Source organism: Oreochromis aureus, linkage group 23, assembly GCF_013358895.1.
Source record: "Oreochromis aureus strain Israel breed Guangdong linkage group 23, ZZ_aureus, whole genome shotgun sequence".
Taxonomy (NCBI): Eukaryota; Metazoa; Chordata; class Actinopteri; order Cichliformes; family Cichlidae; genus Oreochromis; species Oreochromis aureus.
In genome coordinates, this window is record NC_052963.1 from 2,939,600 (window position 1) to 2,965,412 (window position 25,813).

The 25,813-nt window shown below is 42.6% G+C and overlaps 1 protein-coding gene across 9 annotated transcripts in view; it reads left to right on the forward strand.

Moving 5' to 3' along the window:
- The window catches only part of LOC116332517 (diacylglycerol kinase zeta-like), a 97,267-nt gene that overhangs the window by 22,806 nt on the left and 48,648 nt on the right, over nt 1–25,813 (forward strand). For 7 of the 9 annotated variants that reach the window (XM_039607514.1, XM_039607515.1, XM_039607516.1 and 4 more), the window contains exons 2-17: nt 1,284–2,468; nt 10,781–10,889; nt 11,328–11,423; nt 13,896–13,973; nt 15,311–15,367; nt 15,519–15,587; nt 15,725–15,796; nt 15,876–15,992; nt 16,276–16,341; nt 18,082–18,180; nt 19,120–19,202; nt 20,554–20,614; nt 24,380–24,493; nt 25,168–25,305; nt 25,462–25,540; nt 25,648–25,703. In XM_039607514.1, the coding sequence (XP_039463448.1) occupies nt 1,510–2,468; nt 10,781–10,889; nt 11,328–11,423; nt 13,896–13,973; nt 15,311–15,367; nt 15,519–15,587; nt 15,725–15,796; nt 15,876–15,992; nt 16,276–16,341; nt 18,082–18,180; nt 19,120–19,202; nt 20,554–20,614; nt 24,380–24,493; nt 25,168–25,305; nt 25,462–25,540; nt 25,648–25,703 (2,253 nt within the window). In that variant the 5' untranslated portion in view covers nt 1,284–1,509. The remainder of the gene's footprint in view (nt 1–1,283; nt 2,469–10,780; nt 10,890–11,327; nt 11,424–13,895; nt 13,974–15,310; nt 15,368–15,518; nt 15,588–15,724; nt 15,797–15,875; nt 15,993–16,275; nt 16,342–18,081; nt 18,181–19,119; nt 19,203–20,553; nt 20,615–24,379; nt 24,494–25,167; nt 25,306–25,461; nt 25,541–25,647; nt 25,704–25,813) is intronic. The other 2 variants (XM_039607521.1, XM_039607520.1) reach the window with 1 other exon arrangement.

Genomic DNA, 25,813 nt, shown 5'->3' on the forward strand with positions numbered 1-25,813 from the left:
CAATCTACCTGTTCACACCATGGGAAGCTCCATGTAGAATTGATTTTTCTAGTTAAAAAGGGGAAAAAAAGCTGTGTTTTGTCACAGCTTCGTCTACTGATGACTTCTTTTCTGGTCTTGCCGAGCAAACTCTCAAGGATCGTATTGTTTAGACAGTGTCGACAGCCACAGGGCCCAAATTCATATTTCAAAGAAGATGAAGTTTATACAAATACTGAATAGCTGGACTATGTGCCACACATCCACAGGAATCTAATTTTAACCACTCACACTTCAGTCAGCAGTTGGAGGTCAAATTGATGCAACAGTTTTCAGTTGCTAAGTATGTGGCTATGGTCAGATTTCAGAGCTGAGATTTGGTTTCATGCTATGGTCAAACGGAGTGCTTTGTCATTCTCTGAAGGATGGCATGAATTGACACTCCTCAAACTCAGCAAAATGTGGTTCCTCAAATATATCAGGTCTTGCAGGGACGCATTAATATTTTCTACACCATGAAACCCCTACACCTACAGGATGTAATCACTTATCTTTATTTTAGAAACTACATGCCAAGAAATGAATCAGGAACTGAAATTAATTTTAGCGCCTTTATATTTACATTTGACTTCTTATGAAGAACCACAAAGATTAGATTGACTGATCAAATGTTACGTTTATTTAGTAACTCTAACTCTAATTTTAGTGATTCTTCTGAATCACTGTGTGTTTTATTAAGATACGTGACACTGATGAAAATAAGTGTCACTGCTACAGTCCACACTGGTATGGAGACCCTGCTGCGCTGCATCACAGTACGGTCCCAGTGCTCACACACGAGCCTTTTCATTGGAAGTAGTTTGACAGCTGCAGTGAACAGTGTACCTGCTAGTAAAGGAACATTATTAGCTAAACTTTTCAATTCAGTTTCACTTTATATTGTAAAGATCCTACAATAATAATGTGACCCTGAGCTTTAGTTCATATTTATGATACAGTGGATCTTAGGTCTGTGTGTGTGTGTGTGTGTGTGTGTGTGTGTGTGTGTGTGTGTGTGTGTGGGGAGTGTCAGATGTTTTGGTACAGAGGTCATAATTTGATTGAGTTTGAAGAAAGCAGCACTGCATCATGAAACAGCTAGTTAGGGCAAACCTGAGAACAGCTGATTCAGTTTGATTTTATTTTGGAGATTCTTTTAGTCGCTAACCTCAGTATACTCCTTGTGTTCAAAGAGGTTGGTGGGAACATTTTTCTCTGTTAATGAGAAATGAGAGATTTCTGTAACGGCCTATTTGCCTCTGCAGCATTTCCAAAGGAGGACTGGAGAGTCAGAGATGTCCAGCAGGAGCTATACCAGCTTCGAGTGGAGGAAACCCATCTTCGGTCGCATGGATATTTGATATCTGACTGTTAACCCGCAGTCAATGAAGACAAGGAAAGGGCACTGCTGTGTTCTTTACCCAACCATATCTCATCAGATGCTACATAGCATTTTAAGTAGCAGTGTATTATATTGCTCTCCAAGACGAGATGGATTTGTTTTTCCAGCGACACTTTGGTCGACGTCAAAAAAGACAAAAGCATTTTGCTGCAGTGCGTCACAAATGTCCCTCTGTTCAGGCCAGTAAAGCCAGGAGGCGCTCTAGCGTTGGTCTGCCCTCTGTAGCATTAGTACAGTCCAGACGCTCCTCTGTCGGTTTGCCTCTGGTTTGCCATGACCAGCGCAGGCGCCCAAGTGTTGGCTTACTAGTGGCCAGTGGACAGAAACGACAGTCTATCATCGAGCTTGGGCTAACAAATGCAAGTGAAGGACCAGGAAGAGGAACTGAGACAGCAGAGGGGGCCACCAAGAAAGGAAGACATCGTCCCTGCTGCTCAGTCTCCTGTGCACGTCGTTCTAAAGTGAAATCTATTGAACCTCATTTACTGGGATCCTCTATGTTACTGGCAAGTGTAGTGCAGATGGGCACAGGACTGAAAAAGGAAGAAGAGGATGAAGAGGACCTGGATGTCTCTCCGTGCTCCTGTTCTGAGTCAGGTGAAGAAGAAGAGAGCGATAAAGAAGCTGATGAAGAAAGCTTCACCCTGGCAGCTCACAGGCACCTAACGCAGGCTGTGGTTACGGAGAACATCAAAGCCCGGCCCTTGCTCTGGCCTCCTCGCTGTCTGAGACGAAATTCCTCACACTTGCTTCCGGCAGACTCCGTGTTTCAGGATAACAAAGCAGGGTTCGGCGTCTATGGCCGATATAATCCATTAGAGTCGAGTCACAGTACAGCAAACTTGACTAACGCAATGTCGACTTCCGTGACCAGTCCCAGCCTTGGGCAGCTGGCTCCAGCAGGCCTGAGCTTTGATGTTGGGGCAGCTGCAGCAGATGCTACCTCATCTGGCTCCATGCTCCATAAAAGCTGTTTCTCACCACTAGATGGACCCCAGCAAAGCATTTATTACGATCCTTACCAGGATACATGGGACAACTTCCTCTCGTATGTCTCTCACACACACACACACACACACACACACACACACACACACACACACACACACACACACACAGTAAGCCCACTATTTGTCAAACTCCCAGCCTAACGTCCTGACAGAACTGATGTTTTATGCTTTGCAGACATGCATTTTTTTCCTCAGATGTTAAAAAATTACAGTGACATGTGACTAAAAAATAACTAAGCAATATTGTGCTTGTTCTATGTCATCATGTTTTGTAGGCAGCAGTTTAATTCTATAGTCAGACTAATTTACTGGCAGCATATATCATTTTTCTGCTTAATGCGAGACATAGTGTTTCTTTGAAGATAACTGAGCAGACCAATCAGCTTAGCACTAAAGACACCTCATAATGTAACAGAGCTATGACCTTTAGCTCTACACTCATGAATATTTGAATGTCAGTGATCACATGACACTGGCGTTACCGTTGCAGGATCTGAGGGCTGATCTATGCTGCTGTGTTTTTCATTGGCAACTCAAATCAAAGTTTGAGCAACTTGGTGAGATGAAGACTGGAGGTTAGAGCAGCTGACTAGCAAAGCACGAGTTGCTGGTTCGAGACCCTGTTCAGATGCTGGCGTTTCCTGCCCGACAGAAATAAGAATGAGAAACCACTTGACTACACTATTGTCACAAATACTGGCTTCAGTCTTCTTGTGGCAGCTGTGGGAACAACATCTGCACAGTTATCACACACACAGGCTAATTCTCTCAAAACCTCACACTAAATTTTGTGTTCCCTGAAACAAAGTGCAGCACCCTCACTAAACGTCTCGCCTTCTGCTTCACGTACAAATATAATCTAAGAAAAAAAGTGTCATAGGGAGCTTCCTTTCAGGCTGCCGTGCTTCAAAAAGCACTAAATAAAACTGAGCTGAATATCGAATATTAAAGAAGTATGTGGAAATGTTGAAATGACACCATAACAGAGCTGTGGGAATGTTTATATTACACACAGCAGCGTGTTCAGCGCCCTGCAGTCAAAAAAGATGCAAATTAGGGAAAATGTGTGATGGTTTTAGCAGAAGTAACATCCATTTCTACCAAGTGACCCTTCATGATGATCCGTCACTACATATCAAACATGGTCAAACACTTGTGAAGTCACAGCAGTATGTTTGGGACTCGTGTGTGTCTGTACTCCAGCTCATGTTCAGAATGTGTGCAGTGAGCTGCAGGCATCAATCAGATCTTAGAAATGCTAACTATTGGCTTGGAGGGCACCCTTTTTGGATGGGCAACAACTGAGTGTTGGTGATGAATGATGCTTTAATACAACATCTTTTTTAATAGCTTTATTAGATTGTGATAAATGTCTTAAACAGTGCACCGTATTTTAATACTCATGTTTACAGCTGTCAGAAAAATGACAAATACTACACAATTTTGTGGCAAAACATAGATGTGAGTGTGATATGAAGTAAGGAATGCAGGGTTAAGGTAACAGGCAGGGCACCATTATGGCTGTTAGAGGGGGCATTTTTTCTGGATTTTGCTTCAGTCCATTAAAGCAAGTTTTGAAATCCCTGCTAGTTATTTTGCTCTATGGATGCTTTTTACATTTTTCTGATGATCATGAGCAATGACTGTTTTCTACTAACCTGCCTGTTATCTCAGCGTTCATTCTGATTAACAGGCAGTCAGTAGTGTGGAGGAGCTGCCTCTGAGAAGCCGGCTGGGCAGCTGAAGCTTCTGCTAGGTGTAGTTGTTGGTTAGACTTCATTTATGCTTTGATGTGTGGTGCTGTACATAAGTCTGCCCAAACTGTGATGCTTACATGACTTCTTGTTGCCAGTAATACATAACATGCAGTCACCAGCACAGCCGTAACTGCCCACACACTTGCTGTATGTGCGCTGTGTTACACCCACGCACCACTGTGTCAGCCAGAATCACAGCAGTATGAAATATGCTGAGCAGCAGGCTTCTGACTCATACGTAGCTCGTGGTTTATGCAAATAAATAATAAACATTTCTTTTCCAAATGTGAATGACTCTGAATAGTCAATGTCTTCATATTTATGGGGAAAAAAAATGTGCAAATAAGTAAGACTCAAACTCCCCACGCTGCTGTGCAACCTTGAACTTCATCGACCTTCTTTGCTTCTTTGTGTTACTGTGTCTGGTGTTTTCCACAAACAAACAGATTGGTACCCTGAAACAAACATCATTAATGGCAAAATGGTAAAAGGTATCAAAAAAAAGACTGAATTGTGAGCAGGGGTGTCTGAGTTTCAGGAGTGTCTGAAGATATATTGGGCTCGTGTCTCTACATGACATCGTTTATGACAATTTGAAAACGCGTCCCATCAGAGACTTTGCAGCGAAGTCTCCATAGACTGTGAAGCGGGAGTCTGAAGACTTTGTGTTGCTTTGAGGCCATTTGGCAGAAATCTGTAATTCCCACAATAATAACAGTCACATTTTCTGAATCCTAACAAAAATACCTATGTTTTGATGTATAATTTGTGTGGGTAGGGTGAAAATTGAGCGAGGAAGAAGAATTTGTTTGGACGTGAAGAACAGATTCAGAAAGCTAGAGTGGTGCGCTCTAGCTGAGCTGCATAGCAACCATAGCAACGCATGTATTTTCTGAAAAATCCTCATGGTGTCACCAAAAACTTAAACAGGGATTTTATGAAAACAGTAAGAGACACGAAACAGCTGAATTATTTGGTAATAGCCCAATAATTTGAGTGCATTTTAAAGTTGGAGTGGTTTTTGTACGTGAAAGTATGAGGAAGTAGTTGAGCTTCAAAAGAAGGTAAGATAAGATAAGACTTTATTGATCCCACTAGTGCTGGGCGATATGACGATACAGTGGCTTGCAAAAGTATTCGACCCCCTTGAACTTTTCCACATTTTGTCACATTACAGCCACAAACATGAATCAATTTTATTGGAATTCCAGGTGAAAGACCAATACAAAGTGGTGTACACGTGAGAAGTGGAACGAAAATCATACATGATTCCAAACATTTTTACAAATAAATAACTGCAAAGTGGGGTGTGCGTAATTATTCAGCCCCTGAGTCAATACTTTGTAGAACCACCTTTTGCTGCAATTCCAGCTGCCAGTCTTTTAGGGTATGTCTCTACCAGCTTTGCACATCTACAGACTGAAATCCTTGCCCATTCTTCTTTGCAAAACAGCTCCAGCTCAGTCAGATTAGATGGAAAGTGTTTGTGAACAGCAGTTTTCAGATCTTGCCACAGATTCTGGATTGGATTTAGATCTGGACTTTGACTGGGCCATTCTAACACATGGATATGTTTTGTTTTAAACCATTCCATTGTTGCCCTGGCTTTATGTTTAGGGTCGTTGTCCTGCTGGAAGGTGAACCTCCGCCCCAGTCTCAAGTCTTTGCAGACTCCAAGAGGTTTTCTTCCAAGATTGCCCTGTATTTGGCTCCATCCATCTTCCCATCAACTCTGACCAGCTTCCCTGTCCCTGCTGAAGAGAAGCACCCCAGAGCATGATGCTGCCACCACCATATGTGACAGTGGGGATGGTGTGTTCAGAGTGATGTGCAGTGTTAGTTTTCCGCCACACATAGCGTTTTGCATTTTGGCCAAAAGTTCCATTTGGTCTCATCTGACCAGAGCACCTTCTTCCACATGTTTGCTGTGTCCCCACATGGCTTGTGGCAAGCTGCAAACGGGACTTCTTATGGTTTTCTGTTAACAATGGCTTTCTTCTTGCCACTCTTCCATAAAGGCCAACTTTGTGCAGTGCACGACTAATAGTTGTCCTATGGACAGATTCCCCACCTGAGCTGTAGATCTCTGCAGCTCGTCCAGAGTCACCATGGGCCTCTTGGCTGCATTTCTGATCAGCGCTCTCCTTGTTCGGCCTGTGAGTTTAGGTGGACGGCCTTGTCTTGGTAGGTTTACAGTTGTGCCATACTCCTTCCATTTCTGAATGATGGCTTGAACAGTGCTCCGTGGGATGTTCAAGGCTTGGGAAATCTTTTTGTAGCCTAAGCCTGCTTTAAATTTCTCAATAACTTTATCCCTGACCTGTCTGGTGTGTTCTTTGGACTTCATGGTGTTGTTGCTCCCAATATTCTCTTAGACAACTTCTGAGGCCGTCACAGAGCAGCTGTATTTGTACTGACATTAGATTACACACAGGTGCACTCTATTTAGTCATTAGCACTCATCAGGCAACGTCTATGGGCAACTGACTGCACTCAGACCAAAGGGGGCTGAATAATTACGCACACCCCACTTTGCAGTTATTTATTTGCAAAGAATGTTTGGAATCATGTATGATTTTCGTTCCACTTCTCACGTGTACACCACTTTGTATTGGTCTTTCAGTTGGAATTCCAATAACATTGATTCATGTTTGTGGCTGTAATGTGACAAAATGTGGAAAAGTTCAAGGGGGCCGAATACTTTTGCAAGCAACTGTATATATCGCGTGGACGATAGAAAAGTGTCTATCGTGCCATTTGTCTTCTATCGTTTCTAACCCGAATTTTACAAATTATTACATAAAATATATCATTAACCCTTTACAACCGGTCGGAGCAGGCAAACTCCGTTTTTCTTAACTATTTTTAAATCCCTGTAGAACTGTAACCACATAAGGTAGCGCAATAATGTTTTTTTTTTTGCATATGAAACCGTAGGAGTTGTACTTACATCTTATTCCATTAGCTTGCCCGAGGTCACGGTTTCCTTCCACATATAGCTTTGCAAAAATTGCATAAAAAGCACTTCCAGCAACAAAAACATAATATTCCAAAAACAGGCTTTGCCGATCCGATCAGCTGTTCATAACACTTCCTACGTTTGTCGACGTAAGTCAGCCATGTCCGCCATTACCTGTCCGAAACCGGAAGTGACGTCATTTTAACGGAAACTGTAGTTTTTTAAGCTTCAAAGCCTATGTTGGTGTTTTTAAAAGTAATGTTTGACTTTATGCTCTTCTGTATCGTTTCTGGGATGCTTAGAAGTCAAATTACACTGTTGGAAATAGTTTATTTTGATGCACATGCTGTGTTTTTGCAAATTTGCATTTATTTATTTTCATTTTTCCTGTAGTATATAAAAATTTGTGTATCTCAAAAACAAAACTATGAAGACACTCAAAATAAATAAATGTAAAGACAGGCTCTGGCGGACTTGGTTCTATGGTAGGTCTTAAAGGGTTAAATAGCCTGTGCAAATATATTAATGTTGTCTTCTCACTATACATACTCTTAACTTTATGCAAGAGAAAATAAAGTATAAAAAAACTATATTTTTCGCAAAGAAACTCCGTCTTGTGGTTTTGCAACATGGTGCTGCTTTACGTGCACCCGGATTTGCGACATGCTTTACGGTAACTCAAAACAAAGACTGCACCCTCTCCACTCGCTGTTTACAGACTGCATACTTTCCAGATGACCACAGGTCAGCTGGTATATCGTGATATATATCGTTATCGTGATATAAAATAATTCATATCGTGATAAATATTTTTTCCATATCGCCCAGCACTAGATCCCACGACGGGGAAATTTTACTTGGAGTGCAATTTGGGATGTTTACATTCATTTCAATAGGAGAAAAAAGTCATAAAAATTGAACCATAAAAGTAGCACAAATTGTGGAAGTGGTTTAACGGCAGAAAACAGGAGCGACTTGAAGATTAAGAACTCAATAGTGTAAATACCTCAGCATTCACACGACTACCTGCACGTTTGTGTGTATGTATATACCCGTGTGTGTGTGTACGTATATACCCGTGTGTGTGTGTGTGTGTGTGTGTGTACACGTATATACCCGTGTGTGTGTGTGTGTGTGTGTGTGTGTACACGTATATACCCGTGTGTGTGTGTGTGTGTGTGTGTGTACACGTATATACCCGTGTGTGTGTGTGTGTGTGTACACATATATACCCGTGTGTGTGTGTGTGTGTGTGTACGTATATACCGTGTGTGTGTGTGTGTGTGTGTGTACACGTATATACCCGTGTGTGTGTGTGTGTGTGTGTGTGTGTGTACACGTATATACCGTGTGTGTGTGTGTGTACGTATATACCCGTGTGTGTGTGTGTGTGTGTGTGTACGTATATACCCGTGTGTGTGTGTGTGTGTGTGTGTGTGTGTGTGTGTGTGTACGTATACCCGTGTGTGTGTGTGTGTGTGTGTGTGTGTGTGTACGTATATACCCGTGTGTGTGTGTGTGTGTGTGTGTGTGTGTGTGTGTGTGTACGTATATACCCGTGTGTGTGTGTGTACACGTATATACCCGTGTGTGTGTGTGTGTGTGTGTACGTATATACCCGTGTGTGTGTGTGTGTGTGTGTGTGTGTGTGTACACGATATACCGTGTGTGTGTGTGTGTGTGTGTGTGTGTACGTATATACCGTGTGTGTGTGTGTGTGTGTGTGTGTGTGTGTGTGTATACGTATATATACCCGTGTGTGTGTGTGTGTGTGTGTGTGCGTGTGTACGTATATACCCGTGTGTGTGTGTGTGTGTGTGTGTGTGTGTGTACGTATATACCGTGTGTGTGTGTGTGCGTGTGTACGTATATACCCGTGTGTGTGTGTGTGTGTGTGTGTGTGTGTGTACGTATATACTAGAGATGGCACGATACCACTTTTTTATGTCCGATACCGATACCGATATCATAAATTTGGATATCTGCCGATACCGATATTAATCCGATATAGTGTGTTTTTAATCAATAAAACTGTTTTTTAATATCTTGCTGCGTTTTGTATAAGGTCATACTCAAGTTTAAATAAACAACAACACTAAAGCTATTCTGTTATACCTGTATGTAAAAAAATACACTGCACCCAAAATATTTCATAGTTCAGCAATACTGATCAATCTAATAAACTTAAACCTACACATTCCTCCCTATTCTGGTATTTTAAAGAGTACTTAGCAGAAATATTAAGCAACCTAACTAATAGGGTTGCAAACTCCCAGCAAAAAAAAAGAAAGAAAGGGAACCACCCTCCACCTCATGATGCTTAATCGACGTAATCAACTTAAATTTGATGCAGTATGAAAAAAAAAATGCACAGAAATAAATTATTTTTCAAGAATAATTAAATGGATTCAACATCTTTCTTCTACAGAATTGCAGACTGCACAGATGGTATGTTCCCAAAGGAAAAAGTACTATAGCTTACTAGGGTATATTAGACTTAACAGTTACTATATACAGTAATGGACTTCTATACATTTTACATCAGATTAAAACTTTGGGTGTAAGATTCAGATAATTATTTATTAAAAGCTAGACATTTTAAATGAGAATAAGAAAGAAAAGTATGTCTCTGTGCCCCCTTTTCCCTGTTCATGCCCTATCGGCCCCCCTGGCTAAACTTTGCTAGATCCGCCCCTGCACAGTTACCAGCCGTCAGCTACATAGAAAAGGATCCTGGTGTAGAAAGTAATATTAAATAAATTCTAACAACAGCTTATCAAGCTTAAACGTGCTGCTGTTGTTCAGCCGCTGGTTTCCTCTTTCTGGTGCAAAGTGGGCCAAAAACAAAGAAGAGAGACGGACTCGCGACAGAAAAGCCGATCAGCTGATCATTAAGCAGTTTCATGAAGTAGCGGCAGGAGAGGGAGGGAGAGAGAGAGGCAGTCGCTCCATATATCGGTTGTTAAGCTTAAGGTAGGTACGCTTTACAAACATTCAGAGATGAACTTACACACTTGCTTTACTTCTCTCTGGGATAACTTCCTCGGAGATGAAATGCTGGATTGCTAGCGAGGCTACAAATACACACAGCCGCTCTATCACTGAGCACACTGCTCCAACGTGCTACGGTTATGGGGCAAGTTACGCCGTGTCGCAAGTTTTGTGAGGTGCTTTTTTGATATTTAATGGATCGGATTACATTTTTTATTTCTCTCCGATATCCGATCCAGTAATTTACGTCAGTATCGGACTGATACCGATACCTAATATCGGATCGGTCCATCTCTAGTATATACCCGTGTGTGTGTGCGTGTGTACGTATATACCCGTGTGTGTGTGTGTGTGTGTGTGTGTGTGTGCGTGTGTACGTATATACCCGTGTGTGTGTGTGTGTGCGTGTGTACGTATATACCTGTGTGTGTGTGTGCGTGTGTACGTATATACCTGTGTGTGTGTGTGTGTGTGTGTGTACGTATATACCCGTGTGTGTGTGTGTGTGTGTGTAGACCCCCACAAATGTTCCTGTCACTTTTTAAAATGTGGGGTGTTACATTGATGACTTTGCTTTTTCCTCTGTTTTCTCATGATAAAGAACAAAGGGCGCTGACAGTTTTCCTGGTCTTTGTGTTTCCAGAAAAGCCATAGCTAAGTCCGGTCTGCACCATCTTCCCTGTCAGCCCAGCACTTCCTCTCTGACCAGGACCGACCCAGAAGCAAACATCTCCAGCACTGTGGACTGGACTGTGAGTGTGACGGAGAAGTACAGGGTCAGCTCTTTATGCCATGTCAGAATGGTCATCAGAACTACTGGATTATGAGGAGAGTGAAAGCTACGGAGTTTCATATGTAGCCTGATCGTTTAGGAATCAGGAAGCCTTACAGTGGGTCTTCAGTCCATTTTGTGTCTGCCAATGAGAACCATATTAGATTGAACTTTGTCTCGGAAGAATCATGCTGTATGAAATATTAACATTTGGGTGTGGGGGGGTTTTCTTACTAGCTGATCGTGGGTTTACTCGCAGTGATTTTCACAATGATTTGAAATGTCTTCCATCAAACACTGCACATTTCATCAGTGAGCTGATATTTCAGGTCTTTCATTGACAGTCCGTAGGTACAGCAGCTCTTCTTTCAGCTTCTGTCCTTTTCTTCTTTGTCTCTCTCCATATTTGTCTCTGTAGGAGGTAGCTGTGTATGGAGATCATATCTGGTTTGAAACAAATGTGTCTGGAGACTACTGCTATGTGGGAGAACAGCACTGTATTGCCAGATTACTGGTTAGTATCTGCCTGTGTGTATCCAGCCCGGTGTGAGAGTTCTGTGCAGCCGCCTGCACTCACACTGCTCTTTGTCCTGTTTGGGGTAGAGTGTGATTTATACATTGCTCCAGGTTTTTCTTTACTGTGTTACACTGAATGTTTATACAGTTGCATGCTTCCACGTACACCTGCTCAATGTCTGCTGCTTTCTACAAGTTTTTGCATTAACATCAACAACTAAGCAACCAGCTTACCGAGAACACCCATAATAATCTGGAGGAGATCAGAGTGAAAGTCCAGCATCTCCTTGCACAGTGTGTACTGGCTGCTCAGCACCATTTGCAAACATACTGTTAAGTTTTATTGGCAACAGCTTTAAACAAATGACAAGTTACTGGAAGCAGCACAAGAAGCAGAATTTAGACTGGTTAACCCTTCCAGCTTCTGTGGACGCAGTGAAGCAGCTGAGAGCACCACCAGTTAGCACCACCAGTTAGCAGGTGTGCATTACACTCCCAGTCATAATGGGACACCCTGAATGAGCAATGAGCTGAACTCGCTGTCTTTATAAAGTGCTGCTGGCAAGAAGAGATGTTACAGTTTTCACATGTGAGACTTGCACAGTAAGAACTCTGACATTTTATCACGATTTAGTCAACATTCCCCAAAACCCTTTGACAAAATTCCCATTTATTATTCCAAAGTTTCAGGCTTTAACTTTCTATAGAGTGAGATTGTTATGTTGCTTGTAGTTTAATGACTTCATCTGAAGTTTTTCAGTTGTTTTTCTTGATTGGTGAGAGATATCTAGGGTGTTTGGGCTCGAACACGTGCATTAAAGTTCTGAGATGGAGATGTGAAGGACATTCACATTAGTGACAACAAGATCTTCCTTCAGATTAGAACATCAACAACATGGTTCAGTTTTAGCACTAACCTAGCACACCTAGCCTATCCAAGCATGCCGTTAGCACTGTCGCAGACATTTCAGCTCTTGTCTCCAGGCGAAACCGCCCAAATTGTCCGCTCGGCTTTTCCCCAGTCCGTCTCGTTGGGATTCTTGCGGAGAGGGGCACAGTCTCTTCTTTCTCAGGACACATTAGCCGGCCGAATTCAGCAAATGCTCTTGGAGAGAATGCCTTACTGTTTTTGTGAATTTTGTGGGAAATTGCAAAAGCTAATCCCTGGATGTGTGACTTTGATTAAAAAAAAATCCTTGTTGCTTTTTCATCTTTGTAAGCAAAGATTTCAGATGTCTGGTTCTGCTCTGGATCAGTGGAGTTCTTGTGTTTCTCTGCATGTTCAGTCTTGTAATGGTAATTTAAACACAGTAGCCTGCTCTCCACAAACTAAGCACACAGCTTCACCTCTGACTTTACCACATAAACACTTAAGTACACCTCTTATTAAAAACTTTACATTCTGAATCAGTCTCTCTTTTTAATGTGAGCCGTTAGCATTCAGGGATAGCAAACTAATATCTCCCATAGACTGTTCCAGCACATTTACAACATGTGTACATATGTAAACTCATGTACACATGTTTATTGTGATATCCCGCAAAATCATAAAATCAGTAAGCTGGTGGGAGTCATTCATGTTTGGTGGCTGGAAAAAACAGCATGACGTATACTTCTTTCTGTCTGTATCCTACTTCCCGTGGAGCCCACTCAGGCCGGTCAGGGACAATCAAATAGCCAAAATCTCACAGGCCTCATTTTAGTTGGAAGGGCTCAGCCGGCATTGGGTAAATATGAAAATGTTGACTAATCAGTTGCAAATGACCTTTGACCTTTTCAATTGGTGATGGGAGAGCATTTTCATTACTGTGTTTTAAAAAAATCAGTGATAACCATGAACTTGGCCCAGTCTCTCCTGTATTTTGTCTTATCATTCAGTGACATAGCGACAAGTAAATCAATCCATAATATAGTTCTTCTAATGTGTGTATAGGAGTAAATGAAAGACCTGCCCATCTCGTGAGCCACTGGACTTTAAAAAAAATGTTATTATTACCATTTGCTGGCTGTATGAGGCCTGAATCCCTGCCGGAGTGCTTTGATTTGCCTGGGATAGTAAACTCGGATCGCTCTGTTTCTAAAAATAATAATAATATACACACTGAAGCTGCTCTCCTCCAGCATCGTGTCAGCTCATATCACTGTCAGACATATTACATGCTGGCTGTAACACATGCACAAAGCCATCATATTTTTAGATACTGTCAAGTCATATCATTGCTATGTTGTGTATCTGTGGTGGTTTTGTTTCACTCGTGTGGTACAGGACTGTCTCCCAGTGGTCATAGATGGAATTAAGGCTTCGTATTTATTGTTTCAAAAATGACTGCTATTCTTTGAGGCTCATAAAGCAAATGAATGACTATAATACAAGAACAAACCCTGTTTTATTTTCTCCTGTTCATGTGATTTAATTGTTAATCAATATTGCTATTCAGAACTGATCACCTTTTCCCTTTTTTCTTTCTAGCAAAAGTCTGTCAGTCGAAGGAAGTGTGCTGCCTGTAAGATTGTTGCTCACACCGTCTGCATAGAACAACTGGAGAAGGTATAACTCTGCCTGTGAGGATACATAAAGACACAGAGGTGTATATTAGTCCTTATGACTACAAGTAAGGTTAGTCTCTGTCCCAAAGACTCTGTGCCTTAAATAATCACAGAGATGTGTGAAGCAAACTGAGCGCTCTCTAGAGCAGGGGTGTCCAACTCCAGCCCTGGAGAGCTACCGTCCTGCAGCTTTTAGATGCATCCCTACTCCAACACAGGCCTGGTAACAAGCCATTCGTTTATTCAGCTGTGTCGGAACAAGGATGCATCTACAAGCTGCAGGACCGTAGGTCTCCAGGACTGGAGTTGGACACACCTGCTCTAGACCTTTTACATGTTGGAAATCTAACATGGATCCAGTGTTGATTGCTGTCCAGCTAGTAATGATTCTTTATGTCAGTGCAGTCTAATTCATCATTCGTCATTTGTAAGCAGAGGACAACAGGTTGTGTTTGACTGAGCGTCCTGTCTGATCTGCAGTTTCCCGGCTCTAAAGCTATTCTTATGGATGCCACCCTACCCCTCAGTGACCCCAGCTTTAGAGTGAGATACACAGAACTCCTCCTTGTCTTCATCTTTCTCTGTCCTCTCTCCTCATCTCTGATCCTCGGTCTGATGGGACTGCACAGGTTGATCGTGGGTGCTGTCTGAACCTTACGTCAGTCTGTTATAATGAATCACTGCACAGCAGCATGGGATGAGGGCTGGTTTGGCATATGCCACTCAAAAATAATTATTGTTGATGGAGATGTCATTTCCACTGGGAACAAGTGTAGGTATTTAGACACTGAGTGAATCAATGTGGAAGCTAATCCAGGGCAGACTCTGAAGGGTCGTCAGGGTCCTTTTTTCTGAAATCCTTAAAATTTGGTCCTTTGATCTTGTTTTTCTTGTGGTGTGATAATCTGATAATCTTGACGGTATGGGTGCTTTGATCTGAAAACGCAAGATCTCTGATCTGAAGCTGCTTTCTGAAACTGTTCTGGTGTAACTATCTAAAAGGGCCACGATTGGTTGCAGAGACAATGCCAGGATGGAGGAAGCGTTACACAGTGCTAACTAAAGATGTGTATCGTCACACCTGTATGACATAATTCAGGGCTAGTGAACTGATGCTTGGGGGGTCCCCCTCTGCTTGTTCCTTTCTGTCAGCGAGTCCTATTGAGGAAGTCATGACCCCTAACTGTAAGACACATGACACCTAATCGCCCTGGGTCCACAGGCATGTCAGTGCTGTGAACATTTTGTGCTACTTACCCTGGAAATGTGCCAGTCAGAGACCCAGTGTTCAGCTGTGCCGTTAGACTCCGGTAACCCTCTTCTTCTTCTCTGCTCCAGATTAATTTCAGGTGTAAACCATCATTCAGGGAATCAGGATCCAGAAATATTCGAGAGGTGAGTTCTGGTTTCTTTCTTTCTCTGAGTTTTTTGGGGGGTTCAAACTTGCTGCTGCAGCTGGATCATCGTACGGTCACAGCCATAAACACTCACGTTCATTGAATTCTGAGTGTTGTAAATTTCTGCTGTGTTTTTTGTGTGTGCTCAGCCTATTGTGGTTCGCCATCACTGGGTGCATCGGAGACGACAAGAAGGCAAATGCAGACAGTGTGGGAAGGTGGGTGGAAATGATTCTCTTACTGACGAGCAGTAGTGCTGTTGTCCTAAACATCTGCTTCACATCTTTAACTGAACAGAAGTAGAAACAAGTCCAGTATTTCATTTTTATAGCAGTTTCTCCTTCTTTGCTTCCAGGGTTTCCAGCAGAAGTTTGCTTTCCACAGTAAGGAGATTGTTGCCATCAGCTGCTCGTGGTGCAAACAGGCTGTGGGTATCAAACTGATGTCATTCATGTCTCCAGAGCTCAATAAATGCACATATTATAACCATGCATTTCTTCCATTAGTACCACAACAAGGTTTCCTGCTTTATGCTGCAGCAAATTGAGGAAGCTTGTCCAATGGGTGCTCATGCTGCCCTCATAGTTCCACCCACATGGATAATTCGGGTCAAACGCCATCAGGTAACACTGTTCTTAGTGCTTTCTGCTAAGGTGTTGGCATGATTATGCCTTTTCTGATGTTCTGAAAAGAAAGCTCAAGCCATCCTGCTTCAATTATGAGGTCATTTTGTTGTCTGCTGTCATTCAGGCAGCCATCAGTCAGATTAGTGGTTGCTGTTTCATGTTACTGCAGGTACTTTAAGTGGTGTCTGGATAGAATAAAAGGAACTGTTTAGGGGACTAGTGATGGCAGTACACCCTGATGAAATGATTTGAACTCAGCTGGTTTTTCTCTATCTCACAGTCATCGATGAAGTCCAGTAAAAAGAAAAAAAGAACATCGTTCAAAAGGAAAAGCAGCAAAAAAGAGGTTAGTCTTGTGCTACAGTGTGTGCTAAGTCATACTGCAGATAAAGCTTGAACTCTGACTTCTGAAGCAAACAGCTTCAGAAGTCTAGTATTGTCTAGTGTTTGTGATTCTTTGTCATCTTAAATTGAACACATGAACACTTTATATATTTTATTTTTGGAAAAAGAACCTTTGAACAGCACGTTTCCGGTGATGTCATCCAAACATGGAGAGCAAGCTCAGCCCCGGTTCACATGCTGACATCTTTGTACAGTCCATGCATCAAAGTTAATGCCTTACATACATTTATACACATTGTAAAGATGCTATATTACTCCATTAAGGGCAGTACAGTGGTGCGGTGGTTAGCACTGTTGCCTCACAGCAAAAAGATCCTGTGTTGAGTTCCACCACCTGGCCAGGTTTGCATGTTTTCCCCGTGCTTGTGTGGGTTCGCTCTGGGCACTCCGTCTTCCTCCCACACTCCAAAGACATGCCGTTCTTGGGGTCAGGTTAATCGGTCATTCTAAATTGCCCACTGATGTGAATCTGAGTGTGAATTGTTGTTCGTCTCTACGTGTTAGCCCTGCGGCAGACTGGCGACCTGTCCAGGGTGTACCCTGCCCCTCACCCTAAGACAGCTGGGATAGGGTGGAGCCTATCCACAGCCAGGGTCTGTGAAGGTTCTCAGTCATCCAGGTCATCGTAGTCTAAGGAGCTTGGAAAGAACAGCGTCTGGACTTCTTTGAGTTTCTTGAAGATGTTTCTTAGAACTGAAGACACTTCTCAGTTCTAAGAGACAATTGGTGGAGAGTCCCAGATTTAAACCCTATGGGAGTGTCCCCAAGAGGGTCATGAACCCCCTATTGATCCTCTACCTAATCACACGAGCCAAGGTGTGAAAATGGGTGTAGGTCACAATCAGCCAGGTGGACCCATTGTGAAACCTAGCCCTACCCTATCATGTGATTTCCTGAGGTCAAGTGGCCAGGATGTGAGTGGGCGTCAAGGTGTCTGGGAAGGATCTCAAAGCTGTATCACAGATGGCAGACAGTTGGTGTCATAAGCCCCGCCCTCTGTTCAAAGATGGTCGTTTCTTCACAGTGGACATAGATGGCTTCTTTCACTCCTCTTTCAAACCACGATGACCTGGATGACTGAGAACCTTCACAGCCACAGCTGGGAGAGGCTCCAGCCCCCCCGCGACCCTGCAAATGATAAGAGGACGAATGGACGGATGGATATTTTTATGAATAGCTATAGATGATTGTAATTGATTGTAATACCGCAATCAGTCTATTTTCTAACTGTAGTTGTATTTTCTTCTATTTTTTTTTGTTTTATTTATTTTAGTAAAATGTTGATGTGAATGTGTGTAAGATGCACTCACTTTATTAAATTCTCATAAAAGTCAAAGCAGTGCTTTTTTCCATGTTCACTTTCTGTTCATGTGTAACAGGACGTTTATGAGGAGGCACCAAATTAGGAACAGTCTGAAATGTTCTACAGTCACGTACACACACACATTAAATATTATTTCCATTATGATGACTGGTTAATATTCTTTGTGTGTGATATAAAGCCTATTTTGTAAGACATGACTTGCTTTTTGTTTGGAACAGGAAATCTTCAGATATCTTCTAGTGAGAAGCTAAAATAGCTTATTATTTTTTAATATTTAATATTTTTTAAATACTGCAGTGAACAACAGCTGCTGTGCTTTTGACCATCTGAGCAGATCCTTTTTTTTTTCTCTGACAGGAGGGGCGGCAGTGGAGGCCATTCATAATCCGTCCCATCCCATCACCACTTATGAAACCCCTGCTTGTGTTTGTCAATCCCAAGAGTGGAGGAAACCAGGTACTCAGATTTGATATCAAACTCAGATATCAAAACAGGTGCACACCAGGGCAGGCATACAGTCAGTGACCTCGCCAATCCAAATAGGTACCGTAGTTCTCGGGTCATAAGCCGCTACTTTTTTCCCACACTGTGAACACTGCGGCTTATACTGATGTACGGCTAATGCATATTTTTTTTCATGCGGCCAAAAACATTTTGCCTGGTAACAGTAGACCAATCAAAATGATAAGTAGTATATATACGGTATATATTTTTACCGGTTGTTAAGAGACGTTGTAATGTTGTTTGTGCACTGTTCCGTAAAAAAACCATAAGCAACGTAATTTGTGTGTTACTGATACGTACGTATACTTAAAGGTAGCCGTGTTACAGGCGCTGTTCGAGGAAAAAAAGCATTAGCAGTATGTATTTTTGTATGTTACCATAACGTTTATGTTACCATGTTTATGTTACCTTACGGATTAAATTAAACGTTAAAAATCCTCACGTGTAACGCATACGGCTTAAAATCCGGTGCAGCCTGTACAAGTACAAAATTGATTTTCTTTCTACAATTAGAGCATGCGGCTTTTAATCAGGTGTGCTCTGTAGTCCGGGATTTACGGTAGTCCTATTTTCGTCCAAAATGATTTAGATCTGTTGTTTTGGGCAACAGAAAGTTTTAAATTTTAAATAAAAAGCAATAAACCACAGGACAAAAACTGGAAAAATAACTAAAATATAAACTAAAACAAAGTAAATTCGAAACAAAAGTAAAATAATAACTTGGTCTAGTTAACTGTCCAACTCATTACCAAAGAAAGAACATTAGTAATCAATCATGTCATTGTTAATGTTTGAGGCCACAATGAAACAAACATGAACATATCTGTGGACTCACAGGAACAAAAACTGTGTGACCAACTGTGTCTGACTGACTGCTTCTCTGTTGGTCAGGGCACTAAGATTTTGCAGTCCTTCATGTGGTATCTGAACCCCAGACAGGTGTTTGACCTGAGCCAAGGAGGACCAAAGGAGGGGTTAGTGTCTCACACACATGCACATATACATACTCATATACAGTTGTGTGAAATAATGTTTTCCACCTTTCTGATTTCCTGTTTTTTGTTCTAGGTTAGTCACCCTTAATGTTTTAGATCATCAAACAAAGTTAAATATTAGCTAAACAGACGATAGCATAAGTTAACACTAAATACAGTTACTAAATAAAGGTGTTTATTATTGTTTATTATTAAAGGGAAAAAATTCCATCCCATCCTCGCCTAACATAAATCAACTGCGGTGGTAAAGCTTTCATTTCTCTAGCCACACCCAGGCCTGATTACTGCCACCACCTGTTCTTAATCAAGAAATCGCTTAACTAGGACCAGCCTGACAAAGGGAAGTAGACCAAGACCAGAATGAGAGCCATTACCCACAGATGGCAAAGACAAGGAACATCGGCGAACCTTCCCAGAAGTGGCCAGCTGGCCAAAATTACCCCAAGAGCACAGCAACGATTTATCCAAGAGAGCAACATCCAAAGAACTGCAGGCCTCACTGGCCTCAGTTAAGGTCAGTGTTCATGACTCCACCATAAGAAAGAGGCAGAGCAAAACTGGCCTGCAAGGAAGAGTTCTGAGAAGAAAACCACTGCTGAGCAAAAGGAACATAAAGGCTCGTCTCAGTTTTGCCAAAAAAACATCTTGATGATTCCCAAGACATTTTGAAAAGGAACATCGTACCAACAGTAAAATTGGCTGGTGGTGGTAGTGTGATGGTCTGGGCCAGGACCTGGGAGACTGGCTGCAGTAAATGGAACCATCAGTTCTACTGAAACATCCTGAAGGAGACTGTCCGGCCATCTGTTTGTGACCTCAAGCTGAAGCACACTTCTGTTCTGCAGCAGGATAATGATCGAAAACACACCAGCAAATCCACCTCTGAGTGGCTTAGTCAAAGTCCTGACCTATATCCGATTGAGATGCTGTGGCATGACCTTAAAAGGCTGTTCATCCTGTAAAACCCTCAAATGTGGCTGAATTACAACAATTCTACAAAAATGAGTGTGCCAAAATTCCTCCATCGCGCTGTAAAACACTCATTGCCAGTTATCACAAACGCTTGATTGCTGTTGTTGCTGCTAAGGGTGGCCCAGCCAGTTAATAGGTTTAGGGGGCAAACGCCTTCATTTAGAAACTGGGTTTTGTGTTTACTTGTGTTGTCCTTGTCTAATATTTAAATTTGTTTGATGATCTGAAACATTTAAGTGTGACAAACATATAAAAAAACCAGGAAATCGGACACTTTTTTATACCACTGTATATACATATTTGCTGATCTGCTGTGTTAGAATGAACACTGAATTAACCATCGACCTTTGTCTTGTAGTTTGGAGCTGTATCGTAAAGTCCATAACCTAAGGATCCTGGCCTGTGGAGGAGACGGCACTGTAAGAATGACCACATGTACCATTAATATGTTCACTTTGCAAAAGTCATGTACATTTCCATTCAGCTGCTGCCTGGGAATATGTAATTATTTACTAGCTAGAATGATTTCTATTACCTCTATTTCCAAATAGTCTCAGATACAAGAAAAGTATGCTAAATTGCTGATCATTAGCTACAAGAGCAAAAACTAGAGTGTTTTTGCACTCCCAGGATCTGGGGACTTGTGGACCTGCTGGACCAAGCTTTTTAAATGTGCACATCTGCTTCTTGTCTGAGCCCGCGCTTGGACAAAACAGAACTGTAATAGTAGTACAAAGCCCTGCTTACACCATTCTTGCTTTTAATCAGGGTGTAAAACTACAAATCAAATGAATTATAATGTGTATTTAATTTGCATATTATTTAGACTAGGAAGGAAGTTGATAGATGGATGGATAGACTTCCAGTTTCAAACTTTTGGCTCTGCTTCCCCTCATGAGATCTGGTTTACAGATGCTGTTCTTCCTCTGACATCACTATCACAAAGTCTCAGACCTTTGCTGATTGGAGACTTGTCCGCTTTATTTTGCAAAATCTCTAGTGATCAACTTTCTGCAGAGTGCTTTAGAGGGCTGTCCCTGCAGGCTACACTAGCTGCAGGTTGATTTAGTTGAATGAACCTCTGACTGGCAGAATAAATCCACGAGTGTCATCTTAGCACTGCTTCAAGGAAACCTTACTTTTTGTACTAAGGAGTTAAAATGTTCAATGCCACTAATTAGCTTCCATTTGATTGTTCTGTACTACCTGTCTAAACCAATCAGTTTCTGACCAGTATCTTTATTTATAATCCAACAGGACTAAACAATCAAACAATAAATATGGTAATTCATATCATATCAAGTCTTTTAGTGGAAGCAAAGTGAAAGTGTAACATGGAGCATATTTAAACTGAAATCAAATTCTCATTCCCACCGCTTCACACTCTGCTGCGAACTGTTCCATTCCCCTGATGAGGGCAACAGAACCACATCATCTGCGAAAAGTGGAGATGAGATTCTGAAACCTCCAAAGTGAAAGCCTTGCACCACTTGGCTACACCTAGAGATGCAGAACAGAGGGTAGCTCTGGCGGAGTATATCACCCACCGGAAACGAGTCCAGCTTATTGCCGAGCTGCAACAGTTTTATACAACTGTTGCAGCTCGGCAATAAGCTGGACTTGGATTGAATGGCCCGAGGACATGGTCAAATGCCTTCTCCAAGTCCACAAAGCACATGTAGACTGGTTGGGCAAACTCCCATGCACCCTCAAGTATCCTTGAGAGGATAAAGAGCTGGTCCAGTATTCCATGACCAGGAACACCACCTTGTTCCTCCTGTATCCGAGGTTCGACTAACGGACTTTTTTACTTTCCAGCACCCTGGCATAGACATTCCCAGGGTGGCTGAGGAGTGTGATCCCCCTATAGTTGTAACACACAGTCCCCCTTCTTAAAGATGGGAACAACCATCCCAGTCTGCCAATCTAGAAGTACCGCTCCTGACCTCCATGCAACATTGTAGAGGCGTGTCAACCAGGATAGCCCTACAAGATCCACAGCCTTCAGGAACTCAGGGTGAACCTCATCCACCCCATGTGGCCTGCCACCAAGGAGCAGTTTAACTACCTCAGTGACCTCACCCCCAGAGATAAATGAGTCGTCCCCCTCGTCCTCAGATTCTGTTTCCTCCACAGAAAATGTGCCAGTGGAATTAAGGAGGTCCTCGAAATATTCCTTCTATCGCCCAAAAATGTTCTCAGTCATAGTCATCAGTGCTCCACCCGTACTATGCACAGTGCAGGTAGAGCACCGCTGTCCCTTCCCGAGTCGCCTGACGTTTGCCAGAACCTCTTTGAGGGAGTCCAAAAATCTTTTTCCACGGCCTCGCCGAACTTCTCCCACACCCGAAGTATTGCTTCAGCCACTGCCCGAGCCGCTTTCCACTTGGCTTGTCAGTACCTATCAGCTGGTTCCAAAGTCCCACAAGCTAACCAAGCCTGATAGGACTCCTTCTTCAGCCTGGTGGCTCCCTTCACCTCTGGTGTCCACCATGTGGTTCAGGGGTTACTACCACCATGACAGGCACCAACCACCTTGCGGGAGAAACCCCACCGTAGAGGCAGCAAGCCAAGGGGATACTAAGATACCCACGCCAGCCCGCTGCCTTTCACCAAGGGCAACTCCAGACTAAGTCCAGCCCCTCTCCAGGAGACTGGTTCCAGAGCCCAAGCCGTGCATTGAGGTGAGCCCGACTATACCTAGCTGGTACCTCTCAACCTCACGCACTAACTCAGGCTTCTTCCCCACCAGGGAGGTGACATTTCATGTCCCAGTCACTAGCTTTGGTAGTCGGGGATCGGTCTGCCAGGGCCTGCTCCTGGCCGCCACCCGACACACATTGCACCACTCCCCTACAGTGCCTCATGCGGGTGGTGGGCCTACAGGAGGATGGGCCCATGTCCTTTGTCGGGCTGTGCCTGCACCATGGACTAAGGCCCGACCGCCAGACGCTTGCCTCGAGGACCCTCCAGGGTGGGGCCCAGTAACCCTATCCCGGGCAGTGTGAACTGTTTCCTCAATGTTCTACTCATAGAACAACATAGATCCTGGGATCCTCTGGGAAACACAAACCCCTCCACCAGGATAAGGTAGCGATTCACAGAGGGGCATGATTAACTCACGTTATTAAAAAATAACCAGGTTTGTTCATTTTATTCTTTGTGTTTAATCTGTCTGCACATCCTTTAGTGCATATGTATATGTCTCACTTTTTTCAGTGATTTCACTTTGCAGGAGTTAATACGTCTGTGTTTATCAGTTATAGTATGTATTGCAACTATAAGATTATTACTGAAAAAATCTACAAAGTAAATTATTTTGCTGGATTATATTCTCATCTCCGTTCTGCACACACACTTCTTCTTTACAAAAGCGTATAGTGACATAGACTTACTCTCTTTCCAGAAGTGGTGGCTTCAAAGCTGCTGTCTGCAGGAGGTTTAACATATTAATTAAAATAAAATGAGAAAAGTTTTCAGTCTTAAAAGAACTAGTGTTGTCAGCGTTAATCTCGTTAAAATTACGTCAACGCCATAATTGCATTAACACGGCAAATCTCTGTTAGCGAGTTAATGCGTATCGCCCTGTCTCACACAGGGCGATGTGTGTGTGTGTGTGTGTGTGTGTGTGTGTGTGTGTGTGTGTGATGATGAGTGAATGGTTTGTGTTTGTTTCTTTATTTTCCCCCCTTCTTTTCCTGCACGGCGTCAACGCGTTAGTGTGGTTAGCTCGTTTAGCTCATCGAGGCGTTAGCACGGTTAGCTCGTTAATGCGTTAACGCCTTGCAGCCCCACGCATGGGGCAATCTGCATTAACTCACTAACGGGGATTTGCCGCGTTAATGCGGTTATGGCGTTGACATAATTTTAACGAGATTAACGCTGACAGCACTAAAAAGAACATATTTAAAACTTTCCAGGAAAAAAAAAACCAAATAGCCACTGAAGCCGAAGAAAATGCATGATGTATCCATCACTTGATATGATTGTATGTGTTGTGTATTAGAAACTTATAAATCTGTGTATATCTTCTCTCAGAAGCTTTCAGTCAGCAATTAGAAGCATCTGAGAGAAGTCTGTGCAGCCAGTATGGACAGTTTGTCCCCTGGTCTGAAGAATTTAGGACTGAAAACATCCTGGAGGAATATGTCTAAGTGTGTGTGTGTGTGTGTGTATTGAACCAGGTGGGTTGGATCCTATCGTGTCTTGATGAACTGGCATTAACCCCCCAGCCTCCGGTTGCTGTGTTACCACTTGGGACAGGAAATGACCTTGCTAGGACCCTTAACTGGGGAGGGGTGGGTATAAACTAAGAAACACACACAGCTAAAATGAATAAATCCAGACTCCAGTCACTGGCTGCTGGAAATCAAACTCCTTTGTATCAACATTTATCACATCTGCTAACTCTTGTGTGTCTGCCATGTTCTTACGTTTAGATTTACCTCCAGTCTGTTTATAGGTTTGGATTAACCCTGAGTTTCAGCTGCTGCAGTATCAGTTTTTGGAAGTAACTGTTTTTTTGTTTTGTTTTTTTTAAATCAATTTCTACGGATGAGTAAAGAATGAAGTAAAAAAGCCATGCAAAGTGTTTTAGTGAGCCTTTGACTTGGCATTAATTCTACAAGTGTCTGCAAAGTGCTGGATGGATGGAACACCATTCTTCCCAAATTTATTTTGGTGGTGCCTTAAACATGGGTGCATAATCAACCACAGGAGGGCCATAGCTTTTTTTTTTAATTTTAATGTATTTTAATTTTGTGCTCTGTGGATGTTTGCACTCTGGAAAGCATGCTATGATGAAGGTGAACCCTGATGGGTACAAACCCTTCCTGCTAGAGAGACAATCCGAACCGCTGCAGCAGATTTAATGTAGAGGTCAAATGTTCAGAATTTTCCTTAAATGTGTCACATATCTGTATATTTGTGCGTGCATTTCTGTATGTGTTACACAACCCTGAATGTATTCCAGGGCTACACAGATGAACCTCTGTCTAAGATCCTGTCTCATGTGGAGGAGGGAACAGTTGTCCAGCTAGACAGGTGGAACCTCCTGGTTGAACCAAACCACAGTGCAGGGGCTGAGCCAGATGAACAGCAAACTGATAAGGTCAGTACACACACACACACACACACACACACACACACACACACACACACACACACACACACACTCAAGCAATGGATTACCAATGCGACTCAGCTAACCAGTGTGGATAATTTAAAACGTGTGTGTGTGTGTGTGTGTGTGTGTGCATGCTCTCAGCTTCCTCTGGATGTTTTCAACAATTACTTCAGCCTTGGATTTGACGCCCACGTGACTCTTGAATTTCATGAGTCGAGAGGTACAAACTCCACAAAGATTCACATTCTGACTTGGCTTGTTTGGTAGCTCTGGATGAGGAGCATGTGCTTCATTTACTGTTTGTCTGTCTGCCTGTGACTGTTTTAGAGGCCAACCCAGAGAAGTTTAACAGTCGTTTCAGGAATAAGATGTTCTACGCTGGGGTGAGTTTACCCTGAAGTTTAAAATCATGTTGGAAGCATCTCTCTTTAATAATGATCCAACTTAAAGGACCACTGCTCATTTTTCAAATTCTGTTCTAATCAGTCAGTGA